The sequence below is a fragment of the Equus asinus genome, chromosome 18, assembly GCF_041296235.1.
Source record: "Equus asinus isolate D_3611 breed Donkey chromosome 18, EquAss-T2T_v2, whole genome shotgun sequence".
Lineage (NCBI taxonomy): Eukaryota > Metazoa > Chordata > Mammalia > Perissodactyla > Equidae > Equus > Equus asinus.
The window spans coordinates 41,987,474-42,013,959 of NC_091807.1; the positions used below are offsets into that span (position 1 = coordinate 41,987,474).

At 43.0% G+C, this 26,486-nt stretch overlaps 1 protein-coding gene across 30 annotated transcripts in view; it reads left to right on the forward strand.

The window, feature by feature from the left end:
• The window catches only part of PCNT (pericentrin), a 148,638-nt gene that overhangs the window by 90,173 nt on the left and 31,979 nt on the right, over nucleotides 1–26,486 (forward strand). For 17 of the 30 annotated variants that reach the window (XM_044751091.2, XM_044751101.2, XM_044751097.2 and 14 more), the window contains 10 exons: nucleotides 352–384; nucleotides 2,180–2,409; nucleotides 3,056–3,172; nucleotides 3,280–3,300; nucleotides 4,097–4,303; nucleotides 7,447–7,617; nucleotides 7,856–8,008; nucleotides 9,139–9,231; nucleotides 17,846–18,631; nucleotides 19,732–19,923. In XM_044751091.2, the coding sequence (XP_044607026.2) occupies nucleotides 352–384; nucleotides 2,180–2,409; nucleotides 3,056–3,172; nucleotides 3,280–3,300; nucleotides 4,097–4,303; nucleotides 7,447–7,617; nucleotides 7,856–8,008; nucleotides 9,139–9,231; nucleotides 17,846–18,631; nucleotides 19,732–19,923 (2,003 nt within the window). The remainder of the gene's footprint in view (nucleotides 1–351; nucleotides 385–2,179; nucleotides 2,410–3,055; nucleotides 3,173–3,279; nucleotides 3,301–4,096; nucleotides 4,304–7,446; nucleotides 7,618–7,855; nucleotides 8,009–9,138; nucleotides 9,232–17,845; nucleotides 18,632–19,731; nucleotides 19,924–26,486) is intronic. The other 13 variants (XM_044751094.2, XM_070489108.1, XM_070489100.1 and 10 more) reach the window with 3 other exon arrangements.

Consider the following 26,486-nt stretch of genomic DNA (forward strand, 5'->3'; position numbering starts at 1 on the left):
GGACAGCATCTTCTCGCCATGTCCTCATGTGCACAGGGGCAGGGAGCCTCTGTGGTCTCATCTGGAGGGCGCGAACCTCCTCATGAGGCTCCTGAGCACCTCCCAAGGGCCCCGCCTCCCAGCACCATCATGTCTGGGGTTAAGAATTCAACATGTGCGTTTGGGGGACACAGACATTCAGACCACGGCAGTGGCATTATGGAAACGTGTGGTGCTAGGTGTTGTCTGAGCCCAAAAGACGCTCCTGGAATCCTGCTGACATTCTCTCTCCTCCTATCTCTAACTTGCATGTTCTAGGTCATACCTTCTTCTGTTTTCATCTCTGAAAATGCTGTGTATTTTCATTTATAGATGTTCCCGTCACTCTAGCACACAAGGACTCAGGTTTGTAAAAACAGATGAGTGATTTCTTTGTGATATATGCTGTGTGTTTGTGCCAGATTTTACAAAATTTTACTGAAGAGGGGCCAGCCTGGTGGTGCAGTGGTTAAAATCACACGTTCCACTTCCATTGCCCTGGGTTTGCGGGTTTGGATCCTGGGCATGGACCTACGCACCACTCATGAAGCCATGCTGTGGCAGTGTCCCACATACAAAGTAGAGGAAGATGGGCACAGATATTAGCTTGGTGACAATCTTCCTCAAGTCAAAAAAAGGAAGATTGGCATGGATGTTAGCTCAGTGGCAACGTTCCTCGCCAAAAAAAAAAAAAAAATTTTTTTTTACTGAAGAGAAAAATACTTCAGCGCTTTTGTGGCAAGCTATTGAAGGAACTGGCCACTGTCCTCGTCTGTCCGTGCATAAAGCAGTGAGTCTCTCTCTGGCGAGGCCCTCGTAGGTGCAGATCTGCAATGCACGCTGCTTTGCAGGAACCCGTGTCTTCTGGTGGCTGCAGTGTCCTTGGGCTGGGGGCCCTGGGGGCCTGATGGTCTCGAGGAAGGAGCTTGGGGCCCAGGAGGTGTTCCTGTGCTGGCCCCACTTTGCGGTTGTCCCTCAGCATGGCCTGAACAGCTGCACTGACGCCTTCCTCTCCATCCTGCCTGCGTGCAGGTGCCTGTGCTGCCAGCCAGGGGCCTGTCCTCCGACGCTTGGCCTCATGATGGTGTTGCCTGGGTGGACCCTGGGCAGCACTGCCTGTCACAGCAGGAATGTGTGAGCCCCATCTCATGTTCAAGGTCTGTGAACAACATCGTTCTAACTGCACGTTTACAGCTGATTTATCATAATTGGTGACATACTATCTTGAAAATTTATTGAGAATGCTATATCAGTGGTGATGATAATTTGTCATAAAAGATTGTCACATTTTTGTAAACTAAGATAATTAAGATTTGAAAGCTGGTGAAATGTAAACAAAAACTTAGGAACTTAATGTTTCTGTTTTTGGATAGTTTGAGCATTGGGGACTCAGAGGGCTTATCAGTTTGTAGTTCCCACTTGGATTGTGGCTCATTGCCCGGTTAATTTTAGGCTGGCATTTGGTTTACTGATGGCTTGACCCTTTCATCTGACACAGCCCCGGCTCGTGGTGAGTGCCTTTAGTCAGCACACCTGCCAGGAGCCGCCACATGAAGCTCCTGCTCCCTCGGGAGGTACCAAGTTCTGTTCATGTTTCCATGTTGGAGAATGCCTGTGAAGGCGTAATTCCTAGAAAATTACCTGATACGTCATTTGGGAATACCAAGATGTATTTTTCTTGGTCTTAAAATTTATTTTTTCCAATTTTCATTTAAAAGATGTGTTTTTTTAAAATTTTGGTAACAGTACTTGACTTTATTTGCAGCGGCTGTTTGGCTCACTTGTGGCTGTGTTAGCTGGTGGGCTCGGCATCTGACAGGACACAGACTCGCCTGGCTTGCTGGATGCACGTCCCGTCCTCTGCAGCGCTGTGTGGCCTTGGCCCTGTCCCTCCCTGAGGGAGAGAAGTAGTGGGAAGGGAAGAGCCATGCTCTCTCCCTGAGCCGGAGTCTGCAAGCTTCAGGGAGCCTGTGCTCCTGTTCCCACCAGGACCTGGTCCTGGGATGCCAGGGAGGCTGCTGTCTGCTCTTTTCCAGGCGGCACTGTCGTGTCTGCTGTGCAGGCGTCGCTGTTAGGAAACTCACGTGTCACGTTTCTGCTGTAACACAAGCACCGTGCCCTGAGCCGTGGGACTTTCCTCCTGTTTTCTTTGCACCTGTAGCTCTTCAGAAGGAAGTGGAGTATCTAACCAAGGAGCAGTCGGAGACCAGGAGACAGTTTGAGAAAGACCGCTCAGCTCTGCTCTCCCAGATGAAGGTTCTGGAGGCTGAACTGGAGGAGCAGCTCTCTAGGCATCGTGTGTGCGCCCAGCAGGCCGAGGAGCTCTCCGCCCTGAGGCAGCAGATGGGTTCTCTGGACAAGCATTTGCGCAGCCAGCGGCAGTTCATGGATGTAAGGGTTCATTTGTGTCACTGGAAGTCGTCTTTATGGCAGGAACTTCTTTCCAGGTCGCAGGCATCTGTGCTGCATGTTAGACTCGCGTGCAGAGAGCCATCATGTTACCACTGTCTCTCGGTGCCCTTTCACATCTTGTGAGTGTTCCATGACATGTGAGTCTGAGGGAGCGCCCTTCTGAGTCTCCTGGCATGCGCTGCTCTCTGCGGTCTGGGGGAAGTCCATAATGGTTGACTGTAGGCACCGTGTGCCCAGTGCTGGGTGCTGTCCGGGCAGTGCCTCTAGCCCCTGCTGCCTCCCTTGGACCTGTGCTGTCTGCTCTTTCTGTGTCTTGTCTTCTGTCAGTGCTCAGAAGCCTCCCCTGCATTACATCTGAAGAGCCGTTCCTCTTCCTTTAGCCCCATCTCATAAGCAGATGCGATGAAGGAGCCCACGCTTCCGGGCAGTGGACATGCGTGTGGAATGGAAGCCCTGGCTGCAGCGTGAAAGGCGTAGTGGCAGTTAGCGCCAGACCAGGCTCCTTCCCCTCTCGACTATGTGCCCTTCACTTGTTCTCTTCAAAGGGAGGTGGTGCCCCAGGGAGGCGCTGTGCCTCCGTGAGTGCTTCTGAGAGATGATACAAACAGACTGCCTCTCGTGACAGGAGCAGGCCGTTGAGCGGGAGCAGGAGCGTGAGGACTTCCAGCAGGAGATTCAGAGGCTGGAGGAGCAGCTCCGACAGGTGGCCAGGCCGCAGCCCCGGGGCCCGCACGACAGCCATGTAAGTCAGCCTGCTGTGCTGCATGCTGTGGGGGAGCCGTTGTTGTCTACAACGTTTTTAAGCTTTATCTTTTGAAACTTTTTCCTTCCATGCACATGAAACGGCAGCGGGCACAGCTGGATGAGGAGGTAGGGTGTGCCTATCTGTGCTGTCCCTCGAGTGTTGGTGCTGCCCCCTAGCCTGCCCTCTGCATGGCCACTGGGGAGGGGTTGGGCACCTGGTCCTGCTTTTTGCTGTTTTTTCTTGCTTCCTTCTGGTTGGGGCTGGAACTGTCTCCTTCCTCCTGTCTGAAGTAGCTGTAGTTGATTTCCTTATTCTTTTTTAAAAATTATTTTGAGATAATTGTGGATTGATTTGCAGTTGTGAGAAATAAGACCCAGAGAGATCCTGTGTCCCCTTAACCCAGCTCCCCCGTGGTGACAACCTGCAGAACTCAGCCCCAGATCAGGGCCTGATGTGGATGTGCAGACAGATGAGACGAGTCCCTCCCCACCGGTCCCCCAGGCTGCCTTCCCCCTCGCCCAGCTTGTCCTCTGCTCTGCGGGTTTGTTATTCCCATACTGTTACACAAGTGGACCATACGTTGTGTGAGCTTTTGGGACTGACTTTCTGGAGATTCTTCCAGGTTGTTGCTGTGTCTGTAGTTGATTCTTTTTCATTGCTGAGTAGCATTCCATCCCTTACTATCAAAATCAACTTTATTTTACTGACACATGTTGTACCATATTATTATTCTGTGTGTCTTTTTGTTGAGGGGATGTCCTTGCTAATACAGTTTATCACATTCTCTCCCTAGGCGTCATTGTGCAGCCTAGGTCAAAACCACATAGATCAGTTTTCTCTCAGTTGTATTGTGTACTTTATTTGGAAGGTAATTTTGTTTTTTTAACTATTGTATTTCTCAAGCATTTTTTGTTGTTTTAGGTTGAATTGTTACAAGAAAAATTGAGAGAGAAGTCAGATGGACTTAATGAATTGGTTATAAAGAAAGAACTGGCAGATAGACAAGTGTTGATCCAGGAAGAGGAAATTAAACGTCTCGAGGAGACAAATGCCAACACCAGAAGACAAGTAATCCAGCTCCAGGAAGAGCTGGAGAAGCAGAGGAAAACTGTGAAAGAGTTACAGCAAGTAAACACCCTCTGTCTCGTTGGCGTCCACAGGGGTCTCTGGTCGATGGGGCACTTGTTGCCACGTTGCCCTGACTGCTCTGAGCCGGTGGGCAGCTGGGCGGAGCTTTCTCTTCTTCCTTTCACTTGTGCCGTTGGCTGCACCAGGAAGACTACGTAGGAGCCAGGACCCCAGACCAGTGGGCAGCAGAGTTCATTCTGACCTCTGCTTTTATTTACTCGAAGGAGTGACGCTCTGCGTGTCTCTGTGCTGTCAGCCCTCCGCTGCAGCACCACCTCACTGGACTCCTGATGCCTGTGGTCACCAGATGGGAGAGGTCCCCACACCAAGAGGTTTCCAGTTCTCAGTAGACCCCGGCTGGGGGTCCTTCAGCTTCACTCAATTCTGACACCATCTATCTGGTGATGGCGTCAGATCCCACAGGGCAGGGGCTCAGCCCCACTTCAGATGTCAGTCACCAGTCCAGGATGGATAAGTCGGAGGTCCTGCAACCCCCTCCTTGGGTTCAATTAACTTGCAAAAGAGCTCACAGAACCCAGAGAAACATTTTACTTACTAGATCGCTGGTTTATTATTAAAGGACAAAACTCAGGAACAGCCAGGTGGAAGAGATGCACAGGGCAAGGGATGTGGGAAGGGCTCAGAGCTTCACGCTCTGGGAGCACCACCCTCCCAGCACCTCCACGTGTTTGCCAACCCAGAAGCTGCCCGAACCCCATCCTGTTGGGTTTTTATGGAGGTTCCGTTACGTAGGCATGATTGATTAAATCTTTGGTCATTGGTGACTGATTCAACCTCCAACCCCTGTCTCTTCCCTGAGGTTGGGGTGGCACTGAGAAGTGCAACCCTCCAAACACATGGTTGGGTCCCCTGTTGACCCGTCCTCTTCCTTAGGTGACCTAGGGGCTTTCCAAAACTTACCTCAGCTCAGGTGTGGCTGGAAGGGGCTTGTTACGAATATCAAGACAGCCTTATCACTTATCACTCAGGAACTTCCAAGGTGTTTAGGAGCTGTGAGCCAGGGATCAGACGAGGCCCAAACACACACATCACATGCTGCATAGTGACATTTGGTCAGCAACAGACCCCACAGGCCATGGCGATCCTGTAAGATTAGCACCATGTAGCCTAGGTGTGTAGTGAGCTCTATCATCTAGGTTTGTGTGAATCACTCTGTGATGTTCATACAATGACAGAATTGCCTGATGACACATTTCTCAGAACACATCCCCTTTGATAAGTGACATTTGACTGCATTTCTTGTTATAAGTCACAATATCACATTAGTAGCATTTTATACCAATTTTTATGGCACTCCAGTATCTCTCAAGTACTCTAAACTTATCCTTAGTAATTTCATAAAGTAAATATTTAAGGTTTTATGTTGAAAAACTTATTTCATTAGGTACTTGACTTGGAGCTAGTTAGAATTATTTTAATTTTTGAGTTCAGGAATTTACATCCAGTGATAGTTTTCATACTGTAGTTTGCAGTTACGCATCTGTGGCATACAGGGGTTTTGTTGTCTCTGGAAGTTTAAGCTGAGGTGGGAGAGCTGAGCGTGAGTGGGGTCATCTGATTCTCCTGCCCTCCACCGCTTCCCATGAGCACTTGTCCCTCCTTTTGAGCATTTAGTCAAAAGGAATTCAACTCTTAAGGTTCCATTTCATGTCGCTGGGAGTTAAGAATTACTTGAAAAGTGAGTCTTAGGAGAAATTTTACTTTAGAATCACAGATTTGACCTTAAGACAAATCTTGGAGAGTTTTTACCAGGTGTGTTTGGTTCTTGAAAATGCTGGTGAGAACCATTTAATGAAGTCAAAGCTCTTTCTTGAAGACAGGTTTACTCTCTTGGGAAGGACATTGGGGAGAGGCCCAGGCAGCTTGTGTCACCTGCCTGGAGGGGAGTCATGCCTCTGGTCCAGCCACTTCCTGGGCTTGTGGGGGATAGCTCAGCTTGGGACTGCCTCGTCTGTCCATCCGTCCCTCTCTCCCTCCCTTAGTGTTTCCCTCAGCAAACATTTACTGAGCTTATTAGGTGCCAGGGGTATAGAAAATGCCTTTTTTCCCTCCACAAAGTTGGACCATATATATAGCTTTGTATGCCTTTTTCTTCCCCTCTTAATATATTGTGACCATTTTATCCATGTCAAATATTCTTTGAGGACTTTTTTTTTTTTTTGAAGATTTTATTTTTCCTTTTTCTCCCCAAAGCCCCCTTACATAGTTGTGTATTTTTAGTTGTGGGTCCCGGTAGTCGTGGCATGTTAGACGCTGCCTCAGCATGGCCCAATGAGCAGTGCTATCTATGTCCATGCCCAGGATCCGAACCAGTGAAACCCTGGGCTGCTGAAGCGGAGCACACAAACGTAACCAGTCGGCCACGGGGCTGGCCCCAAGGACTTTTTTTTTTTTAAGATTTGTTCAACTGCTTTATTAACTTATAAATAAGATCTTTGATTTCATTGTGATTTCTAAATCATAATTAAATATAGACAATGATACTGATTTGTTTATTTTAATTTTATGCCCTATTAACTTACTACAGACCTCCACCTCTCAACTGTTTTCCAGTTGATCTTCTCTGATTTTCTGATAATAATTTTATCAAACTCAAGGACATTGAAATGTCACTTATTTCCACGTTGTGTACCAATTTTATTTGCATCATATACCTTATGATAATGATGACAAAGTAAAATGTTAAGATGTACCTGTTACTTTAAGATAACATCTCTTTGAAGAATTTTTAATGTTTACAAATATTCCTTGTATAGATGTATTGTCAGCCATTGCTCCCTTCTTTGGCAAGTTCTTTCCAATTTTTTAAAAACGGCTAGAGCCTATTTTAATAGTCTAGAGACTATTTTTGTGCCTTGTTGAATAATTACTGAGGATAAATTCCTTGTGGTGCAGTCACGGGCACAGGCTGTGGCCCTCTGTTTGGGACTGCGTCCTTCCCCAGGTGGCTCTGCTCTGGAGCATGGCTGGTCTGTGGGTCGTATGTCTGGTCTGGTCCATGCATGTGTGTGGGGGGTGTGCTCCAGGAAGAGCTGAGGATGATTTACCCTGTAACAAACAGACGTTTGAGGCCCCTGATTCCTGAAATACTTGCCTGAAATTGCATTTTTTGTCTTAAACAGGATAAAGAGGCATTGCAGGAACAGCAGATGAGTAACTTGCTACTGGTGTCCACTTTGCAGTCTAAACTAGATGAGGGCAAATGCCCCTTGCCTTCTGCAGGCAGCTGTCCCGAGGGTCCAGAAGTCCAGTCAGAGGCAGTGCAGAGGGTGCTCCTGCAGCGTGAGAGCGAGGTAAGGGAGGGCGGGCACGGGCCCTTTCCTCCTCTGCTCAGAGGGTCTGCTGACAGCGTCCGCTGCACTTCAGATGATGCAGTTACTGTATATTCTTTGTAATTTTAATGTTTTTATGTGGGTTATAGGATGTTAACTTTTTGGCATGTACTTTTAAATCTTTCAAAGTGATTTTAATAATTATTAATTGCAATATTAGATAACTTTTAATACCTACCTTCTTTTGTTTTAATGAAAGATTTTGGACTTAAAAGAACAACTAGAAAAGGTTAAAGATGACTTAGTAAGTAAAAATGAGGAAGTACTACATCTGACCTTCAAATTAGACATGCAGAACAACCATAGTGCGGCCAGCGTCAGAGAACTTCAGGAAGAGAATGCCAATTTGAAGGTAAACTAAGAGGACCCACCCTGACACCTAAGATTGTGTTGCTTGTGTAAGAGCTGCAGCCGAGGGACTGGGGCCTTGGACCTTCCCAGGCCTGCGCAAGCCTTCTGTCTGGAGACAGAAGGAGGACCCTGTGCAGGCAGGTGATTTCGGCAAGTGCCTGACTTCTGCACTAAGATTGGCAGCTGGGGCTGTGCTAGGAAGTGTTCAGTGGGAGAGCTTTCTGGGAATCAAGAGTGGAGCACGGAGTCCCCTTGATGGTGGAGCTCTTCCATGTCCACCTGCACACCGTGCTCTGTGCTTGCGTGTGGCACCAGCAGTCAGGCTTTTGAAAGGATGCTTGTTGGGGCCCAGTACAGGAAAGGCACTTGCCTAGCAACGGAAACTGCCAGGAAAGAAATTATAGCTTTGGAGCAGTGGTACCTGCTTTTGGCTTTTACAGGGGCACCCCATTCTAGAAGTGATTTCTAGTAAATAGTTGCTCATTGTCCTCCTTCCTGCAAGTAAGATGATAAAAAATCCAGTTTTAAATCTTCTCTATTATCTTAATTCAACTGTGCTTTTGAAGCAAAAAGAAAAATAACCTCTGTATAGTGGAGTTGATAAAGTTGTAAAGAAGTCCTAACCTTAAAAGATGGCTGTGAAATATATGAGTTTAGAGTCACTGTCTATGGTGCCAAACTGACAGTTGTTGGATGAGTGAACTAACAGCATTGAAAGAAATTCAAGGGATCCAATTTAACAAAGGGTGCAGCTGTATGGCTTTAAAATGTCTTCAGTGAAAGTAGAGTTCTGAGGCAATCTAGTCACTAGTCGTCCTGTCCTTTCGTCCTTTCCCTTTCGGTGGGAGTCTGTCCTTAATTAACAGGTGAGACGTAGATAAGAGCACACTTTAATTACTCTTCAGCCATTGCTTTGAAACAAATTGCCTGGAGAAATGCAGTGATTAATTTTCTAAAGTCAAACTCTAATATGTCATTTTAAAAAGAAAGACTTTAGTAGAAAAACATTTTCAAATCAAGTATTGGTATTTAGAACTCCAGGCTTATTTAATTAGGATATTCCACGTCTGCAGGGCCGGGACTGTTTCCTGTAGTAATGCTGCTTTGGCTTTGTTGTTATCATCTCCACAGGCATTTCTACAGAACAAAGAAAGGGAGATAAAGTGTGTGAGTGAGCAGCTTGAGGCGCAGCTGGCTGGGATGGGAACTGGCGCTCTCAGTGAGGTAGGCCTCCCGTCGCTGGATGCAGTCCAGGCTTGTGCCTTGGGCCTTAACTGCGTCTTGTGCATTGAGTTCTTGGTAGTTTGTCACTGTGATCTGGGGACCCCGGGGGGCCTTTGGGATGGCAGTAAACTATGTCATTATATACAGTTGATAATGGTTTTTTCATTAATTTTGGAGGTAAGGATGGTGGGGGGCTGGTGGGGTGAAAAGGAGAAGTTTTATCTGTAGATTTTCATGTCTCCAAACTTTGCAGTGACAGAGGCTGTTGGGATATTAATGATCTGTGTTGGTATCTTATATGTTTGGCAGAACTTAAAGATATCCTTTTTGTTACTTTGAGGAATACCCTTAAAACCAGTGACTAATTATTTAAAGGAGGTTGTATCTGTTACTGTTCCTTAGTGTTCCAGAATTGGCCATGTGAGTATAATTTTACATACTAAAATATTATAAATATTAAAGATAGTTTTTGTGATAAGGAAAATATTTTAGTTTCACTAAGAATAGAGAGCTATATAAACACAATTCGAAATATTTTCTTTTGAGATTTTTGTTCATTTCTAGATATGTGCAAATCTGTACATCCTTTGTTTTCTGTAATTCTACTTCTAATGTTTTTTGACTGTATGGACGATATCTTTGCTTTGATGTAATAAATACAACTAAAATTTCACTTGTAGGAATAACTTTTGTTAGGTTTCTAATTCTTTGAAGGAAACCACATTTTGATATATTTTCTACCCTTATTTTATGTCAGTGAAGATTTTCATTTCCTGGAATCATAGTATCTTTCAGGTTTGTTGGGAAAACTGAACTCTTCTGTCCCCATTGCTTGTTGTTAAGACCTCTGTCAATATGGCTATCGTTATTTCTTTTCTGTACTTCGTTCTCCAGCAGCTCCTTGACATCCTAACACCTTATTCTCAACATCTGTTGTTCCTTCCTTCTTTGTCTATTCCGACACCTGGGTTAGTGTTCTTTCTTTAATTTTATCATTTATTTTTCCCCTTATTCTGTAGTTTTCAATGAAGAAGTCTTGAACATATTTTGTTAAATGTATTCCTAAGTATTTTAGGTTTGTTGCACTATTGTAAGTGGGCTTTAAAAAAAATTTCATCATCCAGTTGTTTGCCATGAGTGTACGTACGTACATACATAGATGTATTTGTAGATATATAATTTTTGTATACTAATGTTGTGTCCTGTTACCTTGCTAAGTTGATGGATACTAGGAGTGTGTTTATAGATTCCTGGGGCTTTCTGTGTGTAAGATACACTGTCTGCAAATAGACCCAGTTTTGTTTCTTTCCAATCTTTTCTTTTAATTCTTTTTCTTCCTTGTCACAATGTCTAGCACTTCCAGGACAATGTTAATAAAATAGGTGATAGCAGTTGTCCTTTGTTCTTGATCTTGGGGAAAGTATTGAGTGTTTCACCATTAAGTATGATGTTAGCTGTAGGTTTTTCATAGATGTCTTTTATCAGGTTGAGGATGTTCTTTTCTATTTCTAGTTTGCTTCTTTTACATCTTTTGAATTAGTTATATTATTTTTCTCTTCAATTCTACTAACAGGGTTAATTACACTGGTTTTTGAAGGTTAAACCAACCGTGCATTCCTGGGATAAACCGACTTGTGGTGATGTGCAACCCTTTTAATATGTTGTTGGATTTGATGTGCTGGTATTTTGTCAGTGGTTTTTGCATCTGTATTCATGAGTGATATTGGTCTGTAATTTTCTTCTTTGGTAATATTTTATCAGGTTTTGGTATGAAGGTTTTGCTGGTCTTATGAAATGTGTTGAAAGTTTTCCCGCTGTCTCCATTTTCTGAAAGAGGTTATTTAACATAGATGTGATTTTTTTTTTTCTTTAAATGTTTTAATAGAATCAACAGTGAAACTGTCTGGCTGTGAAGGTTACTTAAGTAGGAGGTTTTTGATAATGAATTTAATTAATAAATATAGAGGTATTTGGATTTCTCTTTCATCTTGTGTTAGTTTTGATAAGTTGTATTTTTCAAAGAATTTATTGGGGCTGGCCCAGTGGCATAGTGGTTAAGTTTGTGTGCTCTGCTTTGTCAGCCCCACGTTCACAGGTTGGGATCCCAGGTGCAGACCTAGCACTGCTTGTCAAGCCATGCTGTGACGGCATCCCACATAACGTAGAGGAGCATTATCACAGGTGGTAGCTCAGGGCCAATCTTCCTCCAAAAAAGAAAATAATTTATCTATTTCATCTAACTTGTCAGATTTCTTGGAGTGAAGTTCATAGTCTTTTCCTTATTATTCCTTAGGAAATTCCCATTTCCTTACTAACTCATTGACTATCTTAAATTCTGCATTGATGACCATTTTTTCATTCCGGATTGGTGAATTTGTGGTTTCTCTTTTTCTTGAAGTCTCTCTAGCTAGGGGTTTATCACTTTTGTTGATGTTTTCAAAAACCAGATTTTGGTTTTGCTAGTTTTCTCAGTTTTTTCTGTCTGTTTGGTTTGTCTTATATTTATTCCCTGATTCCTTCTACTTACCTTGGGTTTATTTTGCTCTTTTTCCAGCTTCTTTGGGTAGACCCTTAGGTCACTGATTTTAGACAGGTCTTATTTTTTAATATAACCACTTATTACCTGTAAATTTTTCGGTTTTTAAAAAACATACATACGGTAAAATTCACTTTTTTTGGACAGTTCTGTGAGTTTGGAAATATGCATTAAGTCCTGTAATCACGACTGCAATCAAGATATGGAACAGTCCTTCACTCAGAAACTCTCCTGTGCTGCCCTTGTGGTCACCATCCCCACTCCCAGCGTGGCAGCCACAGTCTGTTCTTCAGCCCTGTAGTTTGCCTTTTCCAGAATACTCTGTCAAGTCACTCAGCATCGTGTGTTTGCAGTTCATCTCTGTTGCACTTATCAGTGATTCGTTCCTTTTATTGCTGAGCGGTGTTATAAAGATGTTCCATGGTTGGTTTATCCGTTCACTCATTGATGGATCTTTGGTTGTTTCTAGGTTTTGGCAATTATGAATTGAGCTGCTGTAAACCTCCATGTACAGGTTTTTGTGTGAAAATAAATTTTCATTTCTATGGGGTAAATACCTAGGAGTAGAGTGGCTGATTCATGTGTAAGTATGTGTTTAACCTTAAAAGAAGCTGTTAAACTGTTTCCAAAGTTGCTCTACCATTTTACCATGCACCGCCAGCAGTGCATGAGGGCTCCAGTCAATCACGTCTTCACCAGCACGTGGTATGGTCAGTCTTACTTGTTTTAGCCATTTTAGTAGGTGTGTAGTGGTATATACTCTTGGGGTTTAATTCACATTTTCTTAATGACTAATGATCCTGAGCATCTTTTTATAGGCTATTTTGCCATACATATTGTGGCAAAATGTTTATTCAAATCCTTTGCTAATTTTTTAAAAGTTGGATTCTTCATTTTCATACTGAGTTTTGGGAATTCCTCGTATCTTCTGAATATGGTTTTGTTTATTTGTTTGTTTTGTTTTTTAAGATTGGTACCTGAGCTAACATCTGTTGCCAATCTTTTTTTTTTTTCCTTCTTCTTCTTCCCAAAGCCTCCCAGTACATAGTTGTATCTTCTAGTTGTGAGTGCCTCTGGTTGTGGCATGTGGGACACTGCCTCAGAATGGCCTGATGAGTGGTGCCATGTCTGCACCTAGGATCTGAACTGGCAAAACCCTGGGCCGCTGAAGTGGAGTGTGTGAACTTAACCACTTGGCCATGGCACTGGCCCCTGAACGTGTTTTTTTGATATATGATCTGCAGATATTTTCACCCACTGCAGCTGTCTCTTTATTCTCTTTAACAGTGTTTTTCACAGAGCAAAACCTTTTAGTTTTGATGAAGTTCAATTTATTAATTTTTTAAATGGATATCCTTTTGGATTTGTATCTGAGAGCTCTTTACCTAATCCCAGATCACAAAGATTTTCTCATATGTTTTCTCTTAGAAATTTCATAGTTTTGCTTGGTATTCAAGTCTATGATGCACTGTATTTTTTGGCACATGGGTGTGTAATTGTTCCAGCACTGTTTGTTCAAACAGTAATCTTTTCTCCATTGAAAATCTTCGGAGAAATCTGTGGAGAAAATCTTCTCCATATTTGTTTGGATCTATTTCTGAACTCTATTCAGTTTTATTGATCTAGGTTTCTCTCTCTTTACTAATACCACACTATTTCTGTAGCTTTTCAGTAAGTCTTGAAGTCAGATAATGTAAATCATCCAACTTCTTCTGTTTACAAAATTGTTTTGGTTCTTCTAGTTCCTTTGGCTTTCCATATAATTGTAGAATCAACAAAGTGATATCTACAGAAGAATCTTGCTGGCATTTTGATTTGGATTGCATTGAGTCTAGATTGATCGTGAAAGAATTAACATCTTGACAATATTGAGTCTTCCAATCCGTGAACGTGGTGTAACTCTCTATTTATTTGTCGTCTTGGATTTCTTTCATTGGTGGTGTATTGTTTTCAACTTATGTATCCTGCATGTGTTTTGTTAGATTTATATCTACATATTTTTGTTGTGGTGCTATCCTAAATGATATGTTTATTTAATTTAAAAATAGTATGTTTTGGGGCCAGCCTGGTGGCACAGTGGTTAAGTTCGCACGTTCTACTTCGGTGCCCTGGGGTTCGCCAGTTTGGATCCCCTGTGCTGACATGGCACCACTTGGCAAGCCATGCTGTGATAGGCGTCCCATATATAAAGTAGAGGAAGGTGGGCACGGATGTTAGCTTAGGGGTCAGTCTTCCTCAGCAAAAAGAGGAGGATTGGTGGCAGATGTGAGCTCAGGGCTAATCTTCCTCAAAAGAAAAGAAAATTTTGAATTCTACTTGTTCATTGCTAGTATATAGAAATGCAATAGATTTTTTAAAATATTAACCTTGTATCCTGTGACTTTGCTAAATTCACTAATTAAATCTAGGAGCTTTTTTTGTTTATTCCATGGAATTTTCTATGTAGACTGTAATATCATCTGCAAATAGGGACAGTTTAATTTCTACTTTTCCATTCTGTACAGTTTTTATATCCTTTTCTTGCCTTTTGAGTTCGGACTTCCAGTACTATGTTGAATAGCAGTGGACATTTTTGCCTTGTTTCAGATCTTAAGGGAAAACATTCTGTCTTTCACTATTAAGTGTGATATTAGCTGTAGGTTTTAAAAATGATATTCCTTATCAAGTTAAGGAAGTTCTTCCCTACTCCTTGTTTTCTGAGTTTTTATCAAGAATGGTATTGAATTTTGCCAAATCAACTTTTGTTTTTTAGCAGTTGATAGGATCATGTGATTTTTCTTCTTTGTCCTATTAATAATTAGGCATATTACATTGATGGATTTTCAAATATTAAACCAGCCTTGAGTCCCTGGAATAAACCCCACTTGGTCACGGTGTATAGTTCTTTTTATATTTGCTGAGTTCTATTTACTAGTATTTTGTTAAGAATCTGTTTATCTGTATTCGTCAGGGATATTCGTCTCTCGTTTTCTGGTGAATTCTGTCTGGTTTTGGTATCAGAGTAATATTGGTTTCACTGAATGAATTGTTTCCTTGACTATTTTCTGGAAGAGGTTGTATAGAATTGGTATTATTTGTTCTTTAAATGTTGAGTAGAATTTTTGAGTGAAACCAGCTGGACCTAGCAAGTTCTTTTTTTTAATTATGGAGTAAATTTCCTTACTAGGTGTAGGGCTGTTCAAATTATTTCATTATTGGAAATTTATTTTTTGAGGTGTTTTTTCTGCCTCACACTCTGTTTTGGAGCTCCAGTTACAATATGCTATACCTTTTACATTGTCCTATGGGTGTTTGAGGCTGTGTGCATTTTTTATAATTCTTTTCTTTTCCTCTTATGGGATAATGGACTCGCTGTCATATCCAGGGTTTTCTTAAGCCCATTGAGTGAATCTCTAAATTTCATACATTGTAATTTTTAGTTCTGGAATTTTGGTTTCTTTTCATAGTTTTCTCTGCCTGACTTCCTCTCTTTTTGTTTATCATGAGCATTCTTGTCTTTACGTCCTGAACACAGCTGTGGCGTAGGCTTTAACACCCGTGTTAGCTCGTTCCAGCTTTTTTGTCATCTCCGGATTGGTTGCCATTGGTTGTCTTTTTTTGTTAAGAATTGACCACATGTTGCTGATTTTTTTGTGTGTAGATTAATTTTCGTTTGCATTCTTGATATCCTGCCAATTATGTTGTGGGGACTCTTGCTTCTGAAGAGCGTTGAGGCTTTGTTTCAATGATAGTTGTCTTGGTTAGACTCAAGTATGCACTCCGTCCTGCCTGCAGAGAGAGTGCCCGGATTGGCCCAGGATGTGGGCGGAGCTGACACACAGGGTTCGGGATTTCCTTCCCTGCTTCTCTGTCCTTCTCTGTGGCTCCAGCTGCCCTGGCCCCTTCTCCCGGGCCTTATCTGGCTGCGTTGCTCCAGGACACAGACGGAGAGACGGAAACTCCCCTATCTGGGGGCCTCTGTCATGTCTGAGTCCCCTGCAAGGTGTCCTGGACCTGCAGGCGGGTTGGGTGTGGCTGTTAGGTTTCGCAAGGTGGGTTCTGAGGAGTGTCCGTCTGCACACCCATCTTGGAGCTCCACGGCCCCTCCTGGGTGATTTCAGCCCCGCCTCATGATGCCTCACAGAATACCACCAGCAAGGGAGAGACGCCCTCTGAGACACCACTTCTGGGTCAGGGGGGCCGTCTTGGCTGCCCTTGGTGGGAGTGCTCAGGCCTGATCTCTTCCACGCTGTTCCGTGTCTAAAGGGGCACCACACACGCTCAGGGAGACGGTGCCCTGTGTGCTGGGCCTGCATGTCTGCTGCTTTTTGGCCCTGCCTGCGCTGCCATCCTCCTCCTCCTGGCACCCTTGCCTGTTGTTGCTCCTCTGCCTCCTCGCCTGCTCTGGTTGCGCTATGTCTCAGAGGGCTTATTTTAGGTTGTGGTGTTTTACATTTTAAAGCCAGCTTCATATGCTGGCTGTAATTTTTTTTTTTTTGAGGAAGGTTAACCCTGAGCTAACATCTGCCACCAATCCTCTTCTTTTGCTGAGAAAGACTGGCCCTGAGCTAACGTCTGTGCTCATCTTCCTCTACTTCATATGTGGGATGCCTACCACAGCATGGCCTGCCAAGTGGTGCCATGTCCTCACCAGTGATCCGAACTGGCGAGCCCCAGGCTGCTGAAGTGGAACGTGTACACTTAGCCACTGTGCCACCGGGCCAGCTCCCTGGCTGTAATATTTTAAGTGTAATATTTGTGTTGTGAGTGTGGCTGCTTTGTACTGTGTACCTTTTCATCTCAGTGTAATTAGTGCATTACATGAATAAGCACAAATTATACACCATCAGAATTATCCCTAAAACTTCCTTAACTTTTCTGTGAGTAGGGGGACATGGGTCTGTGCACACACAGCATGGGGGGTGCAAACTGCAGCTGGGTGTGAGGGTCTCACTTCATGCTGAGACATTCTTTTGCTAACTTTGTAATATGGCATTCAGACATAGTAAATGTGTGTCAATGTATGACTGATAGTATCCAAACCAAAACCAAAAATTAATCAGTTTTCTTGTTTTCGTTTTCACTACGGGCCAGATTTGAATGTGAATTTAAAGTAAGTGTTAAGTAATACTCGTGAAACCAAGAATTGTCATGAAACCCTCAATTTTTTGGAAGCAAAGTATTAGACTATAACAAATTGGTTGAAGCTTGTTAACTAGAACACAAGTTGGTTAGAATTTTTATTTTTTGGTCACTATCAGTGATGTGATCTTAAGAGAATGGAGTTGGGAGCCATATTGACATAGATTTCAATCCTGATTTTCCATTTACTGTCTTTGTGGTCTTGGCAAGATATTTAATATCTAAGTTTCAATTGTTCCATCTTTGATATAGGAATAATAACATTTCTCACCTTAAAATTGTTGAAGATTAGATAAATAGCACAAGTAAAAGCGTTCTTAGTTGGCTGGTGTGGCACAGTGCTCAGCACAGGGTGGTCGAGGCGACAGAAACGATGTCCCCACGTCCCCGTGCAAACAGTGTGGAAATGTGCTCACTCACATTCCTCATTAACACACATTCTCTAGCCTGATTTTCTCACTTTCATTCTTATTCTAGTGTTAGAATGATACCTAAAATCTAAATGCTCCCTTTAGGAAAATCAAACAAATCAAAGTTGTTTAGATGGTAACAAAACGCACGTTTAGAAGGTGGTAGCACATGAGTATGTAGGTGTCATTGATTGAGAAGTGGCCAAGTTAGAGCTGCTTCTGTATTTTGGCGGCCAAGGGTTGTGGTCCTAACAGCGGTGGGACGCAGCCTTGACTGAAGGGTCGGAGCAAGTGGCAAAGCAGCAGTGGGAGGTGGTGCTGTCCGACTGTTCGATGAGCTTGAAGTAGTCACGGTGCCGCATTTGGGTGTTTTTCAAATTTTAAATGTCTTTGGGTGACGTTGTTAGTTTCTTCCCACAGTTGTTTTGTTTTTCGAGCTGTGAAGTCTCTCCACTTCTGTAAGAATGAATTCAGGCTTAACTGTAAGTTGAAAGAGGGAAATTCTGAAGTTGTTACACTTAATTTGCCTCTGAAATGTGTTTTTCAGGTTATGTATAGCAGAAGTTCTGAAATCGAGGAGCTGAAATCCATTATTGAGAATTTGCAAGAGAATCAGGAACGATTACAGAAGGATAAGGCAGAAGAAATTGAGCAGCTCCATGAAGTCATCGAGAAACTGCAGAGAGAGCTCTCCCTCGGGGGACTTGCGGTGCATGAAGTCAGTGACTGCCGTGCCGAAGACCTGCAGAGTGAGCTGGAGCGGGGGCTGCTCTGCCTCCAGGCTGAGGGGGCCGAGGCCCATGCGGCGCTGGAGGGTGAGCTCCAAGCCGCGCTGGCTGCCAAGGAGGCCCTGAGCCAGCTGCTTGCTGAGCAGGAGCGCAGGCATGGCCAGGCCCTGGAGGCCCTGCAGCAGCGCCTGCGGGGTGCTGAGGAGGCTGCCGCAGGGCAGCTGGCGGAGCTGAGGCATGGCACGGCCCGCAGGGAGGCCGAGGTCCAGCGCCTGGCCTCCCAGATCCGAGAGTTTGAAGCTGCTCTAAAAGCAAAAGAAGTGAAGATTGTGGAAAGAGATTTAGAAATTGAGGCCATGAACAAAAAGAAGTCTGCCTACTCCACCGAGCTGCAGAACATCCTGTCGGCCTTAACCCGCTTCCGCCGTGCCCTGGAACAGCAGCCCCTGGCTGCTGCGGACGAGCCCCCTGAGCTGCAGCGGCTCCGAGCGCAGTGTGCCCGCCTCAGCCGCCAGCTGCAGACACTGAACCAGCGGTTCCTGAGGTGCCAGGAGGCACTGGACAAGCCACAGGAGCATGGGGCCCGTCTGTACCCTCGTGTAGAGGTCAGCTCCCAGGGATGGGTCCCCTGGGGTTAAAGAGGCTTTCTGTGATGAAGAGTCAGAACAGGGTGTGGGCAGCAGGAAGCTGACCACAACCCCCAACGGCCATGGCAGTGACCCACAGGTGGGCCTCATTCACTCTGCAGGCCCACAGGTGTCTCAGCTTCTGTGTTCAGAGAGCTGGGGCATGCTGGGGGAGCTGGGGTGTCCCTGGAGCCTGCAGGAAGCCCTCACCAGGCAGTGAGTGGCTGAGCCCTGGGGCTGGACCAGAGGGAGTTAAGTGTTCTCTGAAGAAGACTGAATTTCTTTTCTTTCTCTTCTACTCTTTTTCTTTTAATTTTAATGACCTTCCTTCTTTCTCTGCTGGGCAGGGAGGATGCAGTTTCCATTGGGTGGCTCATGATGTAGAGAAATGAGTCTGAAGCTCATGCTGGCCTGGGGCCCATTTAGGATCCGTAGAACTTCAAGTCAGAACACACGTACACTGTGAAATCGGGCTGGGGTTTCACTGTTTTGTACAGTTTTAAACTTAATATCGTAAGTTATTAAGCTTTTTAAAACACTTCTTTAATAGGATAGGGAACATCAGTGATGTGGAGAGTACCTGATGTGAAGTCTCTTACTTCCCCTCTGGGTTCTAGTTAGATGGTCCATCCTTTAATGAGCATTCCCTCTAAAACGCTTTATGCTCATTTCATTTTGGAACATGTTCCAGTTTGTTTTTGAGTAGAAGTCGGGATTCACAGCCTGCTGCCCCACACCAGCTCAGCATTCTGTGTCGAGCGGCCGCGTTTCCATGTGCTTTGTGGGGTCACCCTCAGTTGGTGCCTAGGCCCTTGGAGCCATCAGCCTCGAGCACATCTTGACCTGCTGTGGGTGTTGGGTGCACAGTGCTGGTCTCCTGCTCTCCCTGTGTGATTTTGGAGACAGGAGACTTGCTGGTTACGACCTGTGGACTTTCCCTCATGGCCCTGCTGGCTGACACATTGGCTCCAGGACTCCCGAGAGTCTGAAGCACCCAGCACCCGGCTCACTGCATGTCTGTCTGATGTGTTTAGCTTTGTCTTTATAAGCATCATCATTGCTCTCTCTCCTTATTGTAGAGTCTGGTTAAGGATGGTTTGCAGCCTGCGAAAGCCCTGGTGACGTCAGACCATGCAGGTCTCCAGAAGCGAGACAGTGTGATGTCGGTGCTCACAGTCTGCCAGAGGCAGCTGGAGTCTGAGCTGCTCTTGGTGAAAAACGAACTGCACTTGAGTGTGGAGGACCATGGCAAAGTGTCAGGGCGAGCGAAGGTACTGCGGTGGCTCCGGGAGAGGCTGGGCATTGAGCACATGGGGCAGATCGGGGCAGAGATTCGCTCTGGCACTTCGGCTGGCTGTGACACACATTATGTAGACTGTAGACAGTGACAGTGATTTTGCAGAGTCTCTCACGTTCTTGTGGCAGTGCTGTTCAGATCTGTTTTGAAATTGGCTACATGTTTTATTCAAGCGCCCTAGAAGCACACATTTCCCAGTCTAATCAGCTGGTGAGAAATGAGCAGTTACTTCCTCCTTATGATCGATACAAGCAGGATTTAGCTGGCCTGCAGGGCTCGTCTCTAGGATTTTTTGTGTGGGGACACATCACCACACAGCCGTACTGTGGCTTCTGAACTTTATCGCCAGGGTCTCTTTTATCTTGAAAGCTTTCACATTTATTTTTTTAACCTCAGTTTATTTTTCGTACATAATTTTACTTGTGCTCCCAGCAAAGCAGAGCAGAATAATCTGGAGTTCAACAGTTTAAAATTCTGATCACCAGGACAGAAGCTACAAGAAAGTTGACATTTCTTTCCCTAGGGTGGGGAGGTTGCACATCGGCAACGTCACATTGTTGCAGGGTTGAGGTGTTATGAAAACCAAAAGTGGTTGGCTGGTTTGGAGGGTTACCACACTGTGCTTCGGTCTGCAGCCTGCTCAGACCTGGCTCTCTTGACACCGGTAACCCTGCTGGTGTGGACGTTGTACAGTTTGCTAGGATGTTCAGCCCCACCCTCCTGGGAACACTCCTATGAGATGCCACATGCACCACGTTAGAATGGTAGACTCTAAGACTCTGAATTCCACGGCCCACCAGCCCAGTGGTTTCAGAGCAGGACTATGGGCCTGTGTCTGCGGTTTTGACAGAAGATGCCTGAATCTGGTTTCATGTGTTTATCAAATCTCCTCAGGAAATATATTCTATTTAGAGAGAAGCTTTTCACCAACTCTGTATAGCAAACTTGTCTCAGTACCCTCATGGTAGGAGCGTGCGTTTGAATTCTTAAGAGAAAACTCAACCCTGCAATATCATGAACTGGTCGACAAATTCTTACAAGTTACACACTGACAGGGAAATTCCAAATTTGTTCCGTAAATCACAATTTTGTGTTTTTCAATGTTTGCATATAGAACTTTCCAGGACTTTTTTTCCTTAAAAAAAAAAAAAAGCTTACATCCTCAGTATATTACCACAGAAATAGGTTATGACAATTTGCCTGTGTGTGTGTGTGTGTGTGTGTGGTAAAACACACATAACGTAAGATTTACATCTTAACCATTTTTAAATGTACAGTTCAGTGGTATTAAATACATTCATAATGTTGTGTACTCATCCCTCTCCATAGCTTTTTTCATCTAGTAAAACTCAAACTCTGTCCCCATTAAACAGTAACTCCAGTTCCCCTCTCTTCTTAGCCCCTGGCAACCACCATTCTCCTTCCTGTCTTTATGAATCTGACTCCTCTAGGGGCCTCATATAAGTGGATCATACAGTATTTGTCTTTTTGTGACTGGCTTATTTCACTTAAATGTTCTCAAGGTTCAACCATGTTGTAGCATGTGTCAGAATTTCTTTTTTAAGGCTGAATAATAATTTGGTTATATATGCAGTATTTTTTTTGAGAAACAAATCCTGCATTTGTTTCTCCAAAAAAAATGCTGCTGTGAACATGAGTGCGCAAATATCTCTTAGAGACCCTGCTTTCAATTCTTTTGGGTATGTACCCAAAAGTGGAATTTCTGGATCATCTGGTAATCCTATTTTCAACTTTTTGAGGAACTGCCATACTGTTTTCCATAGCGGCTGCACCACTTGACTTTCCCATCAAAAGTACACAAGGGGTCCAAGTTCTCCACGTCTTCACCAACACTTGTTATTTTCTGTCTTTTTGATAGTGGTCATCCTCACATGTGAGGTGGTATCTCACATACTTTTGATTTGCATTTCCCTAATGAGTAGTGATATTTGGTATCTTTTCATGTGCTTATTGGCCATTTGTGTATAACTTCTTTGGAAAAATGTGTATTCACGTCCTTTGCTTGTATGTAAATCAGCTTGGTTGTTTCTGTTAAGTTTTAGGAGTTCTCTGTATGTTCTGGATATAAGTCCTTATCAGATGTATGATTTGCAAATATTTTCTCTCATTTTGTGGGTTGCCTTTTTATTATGTGGGCAGTGTCTTTTTTTTTTAAGATTTTATTTTTCCTTTTTCTCCCCAAAGCCCCCTGGTACATAGTTGTGTATTTTTAGTTGTAGGTCCTTCTAGTTGTGGCATGTGGGACACCGCCTCAGCATGGCTTGATGAACAGTGCCATGTCCATGCCCAGGATCTGAACCGGTGAAACCCTGGGCTGCCACAGGGGAGCACGCAAACTTAACCACTCAGCCACAGGGCCGGCCTCATGGGTAGTGTCTTTTGATGCACAAATTTTTAAAATTTCATGAAGCCCAATTTGTCTGTCTTTCCTTTTGTTGCCTGTGTCTTTGATGTCATATCCAAGAAATCATAGCCAAATCCAATGTCATGAAGCTTTTGCCCTGTTTTCTTCTCAGAGTTTTATAGTTTTAGGTCTTTGGTCTATTTTGGGTTAATTTTTGTGTATGGTGTTAGATAAGGGTCCAACTTCATTCTTTTGCATGTGGAGATCCAGTTTTCCCAGCACCATTTTCTGAAAATGGTCTTAGCACCCTTGTCAAAAATCATTTGACCACATATGTGAGGATTTGCTTCTGGGCTCTCTTATTCTCTTCTACTGGTCTGTATGTCTGGTTTTATGCCAGTTACTGTAGCTTTGTCATAAATTTTGAAATCAGAAAGTTTAAGTCCTCCTGCTTTGTTTTTCTTTTTTAAGATTATTTTGGCTATTTGGGGTCCTTTAAGATTCCATATGAATTTTAGGATGAAGTTTCTATTTCTGCAAAAAAGGTCATTGGAATTTTGTTAGAGATAGCATTGTATCTGTAGATTGCTTTGGGTAGTATTGACATATTAACAGTATTAAGTCTTTCAGTCTCTAAACATAAGATGTATTTCCATTTATTTCTGTCTCCCTCAATTTCTTTCAGCTGTGTTTTATGATTTGATTGCACAAGTCTTTCACCTCCTTGGTTAAGTTAATTCTTAATTATTTTCTAATTTTTTGTTGCTATTGTAAATGGAATTGTTTTCTTAATTTCCTTTTCAGGTTGTTTATTATTCCTGTATAGAAATGCAACTGATTTTTATATGTTGACATTGTATCCTGTGACTTTGCTGAATTATTGATTAATCCTTAGAGTTTTGTTGTGGAATCTTCAGTTTTCTACATATGATTGTATCATCTGTGAACATAGATATTTTTACTTCTTTCTTTCCAATTTGGATGCCTTTCATTTCTTTTTCTTGCATAATTGCTCCAGCTAGAATTTCCAAAACTGTGTTGAAGAGAAGCGGTGAAAGTGGGCATCCTTGCCTTGTTCCTGTTCTCAGAGGAAAAGCTTTTACTCTTTCACCATGAGTGTGATGTCCACTCTGTGTTTCTCGTGTATGACTTTTCTTATGTTAAAGTAGTTTCCTTCTATTCCTACTATGTTGAATTTTTTTTATCGTGAAAGGGTGTTGAATCTTGTCAGGTGCTTTTCTACATTGAGATGATGTTGTGATTTCCCCTTCATTTTCTTAATGGGGTGTACTACATTGATTTTCCTATGTTGAACTATCCTTCCATTTCAGGAATAAACTTGATTATGGTGTATAATCCTTTTGATATGCTATTAAATTTGATTTACTAGTGTTTTGTTGAGGACTTTTATGTCATTGTTCATAAGGGATACTGGTTTGTAGTTTTCATTTTTTGTGATGCCTTTGCCTTTAGTATCAAGGTAATGCTGGCCTCGTAGTTAGGAGGCATGCCTCTGATGCTTTCCTATAAAAGAGAGTGTAGAGAATTGGTCTAGGTTTTTCCATAAATGTTTGGTAGAATTCACCAGTGAAGCCATCAGGTCCAGGGCTTTGTTTTGTTCAAGATTTTTGATTACTGATTCAATCTCCTTTGTCTCTTGTAACCTTTCTTGGTTTGAATTTAGTTTGTCTGATGTTAATATAGGCACCATGTTTTCCTTTGGTTAATACTTTCATGGATATGTTTTTCCATCATTTCAATTTAAAACTACTTGTGTCTTTGTGTCCAAAGTAAGCTTTTTGTAGACAGCATATGGTTGGATCATGTGTTTTTATGTATTCTGCCAATCTCTGTCTTTGATTGGAGAGCTTAATGCATTTACATTTAAAGTAATTACTGACGTGGAGGCATGTACTTTTGTCATCTTGCTATTTGTTTGCTTATGTACCTTATAGCTTTTTTTGGTTCCTCATTCTTGCATTACTGTCTTCTCTTGGGTTGATTTTTTCACAATCAATCTCTGAAGTTTATTTTTTAGAGTCAAATGTTTAAATTCCTTTCTCATTCCTCTTTGTGTATATTCTGTAGCTATTTTCTTTGTGGTTACTGAGGGGGATTACATTTAGCATCTGAAAGTTAGAATGCTCTTATTTGAGTTTGCAGCAGTTTAACTTCAATAACAAAACTCTGCTCCTTTACAGGTCTGTCCCTACCCCTTTTAGTTGTTGATGTCACAAAATTATATCTTTATACTTGTGTGCCCCAAAATGTAAACTAATAATTCTTTTAAATGCTTTAATCTCTTAAATTATGTAGAGAACAATATGTGAAGTTACAAACTAAAGTTACAATAATACTAACTTTTAGACTAATGGTTTTTTAAAAAAATATTCATGATGAAAACAAAATGTGGAGCTACAAACCATTGTTACCCAGCACTAGCTTTTATAACTGCCTGTGTGTTTACCTTTATTGAGATCTTGATTTCTCCATGTGGCCTCAAAGTACCGTCTAGTGTCCTTTTGTTTCACCTGCAGGACTCCCTTGAACCTTTCTTGCAGGGCAGGTCTCGTGGTCACAGACTCCCTCAACTTTTGTTTATCTGGGAATGTTAATTTCTTCCTCACTTTTGAAGAATTCTTAGTTGAAAGTTTTTTTTCTTTTAGTGCTTTGAATATTGGCGTACTGTCCTCTGGCCTCCAAACGTTTTGATGATAAATCTCTTGGAAGATTCCTTGTATGTGCCAGTCACTTCTCTCTTGCTACTTTCAAGATTTTCTTTGTCTTTGTCTTTTGTAAGTTTGATTATAAGTGTCTTGGTATGGGTCTCTTTGAGTGCATCTTAATTGGAGTTCACTGAGTTTCTTGGATGTTTATATTCAAATTTTTCATCAAATTTGTGATGTTTTCAGTCATTATGTCCTCAAATATTGTCTCTGCCTCCTTTTTCTCTTTTCTCCTTCCAGGACTTCTGTGATACATTTGTTGGTCTGCTTGATGGTGTCCCACAAGTCCTTTAGGTTCCATTCACTTTTCTCTATCTTTTTCTTTCTTTTCTGCAGACTCTGTAATTTACATTGTTCTGTCTTCAAGTTCACTGATTCTTTCTTCTGCTTCCTCAAATCTGCCTTTGAATGCTTATAAGGAATTTTTTATTTTAGTTATTGTACTCCTCATATTCAGAATTTCTTTTTAGGTTTTCTATCTCTTTATTGATATTTATGTTTTGTTCATGCATCATTTTCTTGGTTTTTCTCCACATCTTCCTTAGGTCTTTGAGCATCTCTAAGACAGTTGTTTTAAAAGTCCATGTCAAGTAGATCTGCCCTTAGGTCTTTTTGGGGACAGTTTCTGTTGGTTTATTTTGTTCCTTTGAATGGTCCAGTACTTTTCTCTTTCTCTGTATGCCTTGTGATTTTTGTTGTTGGACACTGAACATTTGAATCTAATAATGTGGTAAATGTGGAAATCCCTCTTCTTCAGGGTTTGCTGTCTTTGTTATTGTGTGCCTCTTTCTGATTGTTGTAGGCTGCCTGTATGCTGAGGATCAGCCTGAGGTGTAGACGTAAGGTCTTCTCAGGTCTTTCCTGAGCCTGTGCCTTTCCCTGGGCGCATGCAGTCACTTTCTGATTTTCTCTGTATATGCAGGTGTTTTTGAATGCCCTAGTTTTTAATTTCTCCACAAAAGGAAAAAAGAGAAAAAGGCAGTGGTAGAAAAAAAGGTACCAGTCCTTTCAGCCAGAGCAGGAGGGCTGCAGTCTCAACCCCGCCTCTTGTGTGCACCTCTGTGATCAGAAGCAGCATCAGAGCCCAGATCCCCAGTATTTGGAGGACAGGGTCCTTTTGCACACACAAGGTCCTGCAAGCTGTGTGCAAGCTGCTCCAGGAACACGTGCACAGTTGCCTTTCAGGATGGGGGAGGGGGATGGTTAGTTGCTACTCTGCTAAGAGCTGAAATTGATCCAAATTGACTGCTGTGCATCCTCCAAGTCTTTCCCTGGAAGTTGCAAGCCTTCAACAGACTCCAGAATTCCAAAATTGTTACATTAGACAGATTCTGCCAGTACTACTGTCCAGGTGGGGAGACAGACTCCATTGTTTCCTGCTCTGCCACCATCCCAGAATCCTCTCCAACAACTGCCTTTTAGGCAAAGAGCATTGATCCTGGATTC